This window comes from Rhagoletis pomonella, unplaced genomic scaffold (assembly GCF_013731165.1).
Source record: "Rhagoletis pomonella isolate Grant_MI unplaced genomic scaffold, Rhpom_1.0 Rhpom_scaffold_00002, whole genome shotgun sequence".
NCBI classification, from domain to species: Eukaryota; Metazoa; Arthropoda; class Insecta; order Diptera; family Tephritidae; genus Rhagoletis; species Rhagoletis pomonella.
The window spans coordinates 35684308-35685909 of NW_023458556.1; the positions used below are offsets into that span (position 1 = coordinate 35684308).

The following is a 1602-nucleotide window of genomic DNA, read 5'->3' on the forward strand; positions in this document are numbered from 1 at the left end:
AATTCTGATGAGGGTGCAATATTAGCACCGAAAGCTAAAGAAATAAATTGACATAATACTTATCAATTTGGCTCGTAGATATCGTCTTTGGTTTCATCTTCAAGTTGAAAATAATCCGAGCGTTAAACAATTCTTTTAAGTAATTTATTTTTAGTTCACAATAGTTTTTAAGTTCCACTATGCTTTGGATCGTATTTTTAAGTCACAATAGTTGTGGAACTGTGAAAACATTGAAAAATTAAATGCAAGTTAAACGAAAATTTAAATATGGATCCGACTTTGCTTTTTTATTTGAGCTCCAGCGATAGCGAAGGAGATGAAAAAGTGATACGAAGGCAGCTGAGCAATCCATTAACCTTGCCGAACACAGCGTAAGCATATAATTTATATACTTTCCCAGCTTTTTAACAAAGAGTTCGTTGCAGATTCTTGAAACGATTCCGTTTGACCAAAGAAGCGTTTACTTATGTTCTGGAGAAATTAAATTTAAGGCAATCGGATGCCAAAACGGTGCCTCCAATCCTTCAATTGGCAGGCACCCTATCACTTCTTGCTAGCGGTGGCTACCAACACAACATTGGCAGTGATTATTTAGTAGGCATGGGTCAGAGCACTGTGTCGAAAGTTGTATCACGTGTTGTCTTAGAAATGGAAAGGAAGATGTGCCCAGAATTCATACGCTTCGCACCGCATGATTCGTTCAGCTGCAAAGATTGGTTTGTGGAGAAATATAAAATACCTGGAGGTAAATGAAACCTTTTTTTAGTTTGTGAAGTTACTAACTATAATATCTTAATTTTTAGTCATTGGCTGCGTAGATGGTACTCATATTGGTTTACAAAAACCTACTGCGGACGAACACATGTACTTTAATCGTAAGGGGTACCATAGTATCAACGCTATGATAGTAAGTTGATTATGTTTCTTGTTAAAACGAATATGATACAAATATTTTTTGTCAGATATGTGATCACACATGTAAAATTTTGGCAATCAACTGCCAATACGGTGGTGCAGCTCATGATTCCTTCATTTGGAAACATTCCGACCAGAGAAGGGCTTTAGAGGAAGGTTTTCAACAAAACAGGCAGGAAAATTCATGGCTTTTAGGTGGATATCTTGGTAAAGTTTTTGTATTTTTGTAATAGTAATTAATTAACATTTCAACAGGAGATTCTGGCTACCCACTTGAACCGTGGTGTATAACGCCATACAGAAACACATCGGATGGTTCAAGTGAGCAGATGTTTAACGATATTCACTCCAAAGCAAGGTGTATTATTGAGCGAACAATTGGCATTCTAAAAGGACGCTGGAGGATTTTAGGATACGGAAAAAGGGGAAGATATCACCCTATAAAAGTGGCACGATTTGCTAATGTGTCTGCAGCGTTACACAACATTTGCATTAAGTTTAAGACACCTTATGATCCTCCAAATTATTACTCCGACCCCATATCGGAAATTGATACAGGGGAAACAAATCAACTAACCGCTATTGGCCAAACAATAAGAGATTAAATAAAACATTCAATTTTAAGAGTAACGTAAGAAAGTATTAGAATGTCTATAAATAATATTTTAAATAGCTGATAAGAAAAAT

The 1602-nt window shown here is 36.0% G+C and overlaps 2 protein-coding genes across 4 annotated transcripts in view; one reads left to right on the top strand and one right to left on the bottom strand.

Annotated features, from left to right (window-relative positions):
- The window catches only part of LOC118733535 (ubiquitin-conjugating enzyme E2 H), a 39959-nt gene that overhangs the window by 5075 nt on the left and 33282 nt on the right, over positions 1-1602 (bottom strand). The window lies entirely within an intron of this gene.
- Positions 26-1520, top strand: LOC118753126 (putative nuclease HARBI1). Its single transcript, XM_036487991.1, has 5 exons — positions 26-371; positions 426-745; positions 804-907; positions 963-1110; positions 1171-1520. Exons 1-5 carry the CDS (start codon positions 268-270, stop codon positions 1518-1520), a joined length of 1026 nt encoding a protein of 341 aa, XP_036343884.1. The 5' UTR covers positions 26-267.

What these genes read in the sequence shown, in the direction of transcription:
- LOC118753126 (XM_036487991.1), top strand. Translation starts at nt 268, where the DNA reads ATGGATCCGACTTTGCTTTTTTATTTGAGCTCCAGCGATAGCGAAGGA. An exon ending in ATAGTATCAACGCTATGATA is followed by an intron (nt 908 to 962) that starts GTAAGTTGATTA and finishes ATTTTTTGTCAG; the next exon opens with ATATGTGATCACACATGTAA. An exon ending in GGAAAATTCATGGCTTTTAG is followed by an intron (nt 1,111 to 1,170) that starts GTGGATATCTTG and finishes ACATTTCAACAG; the next exon opens with GAGATTCTGGCTACCCACTT.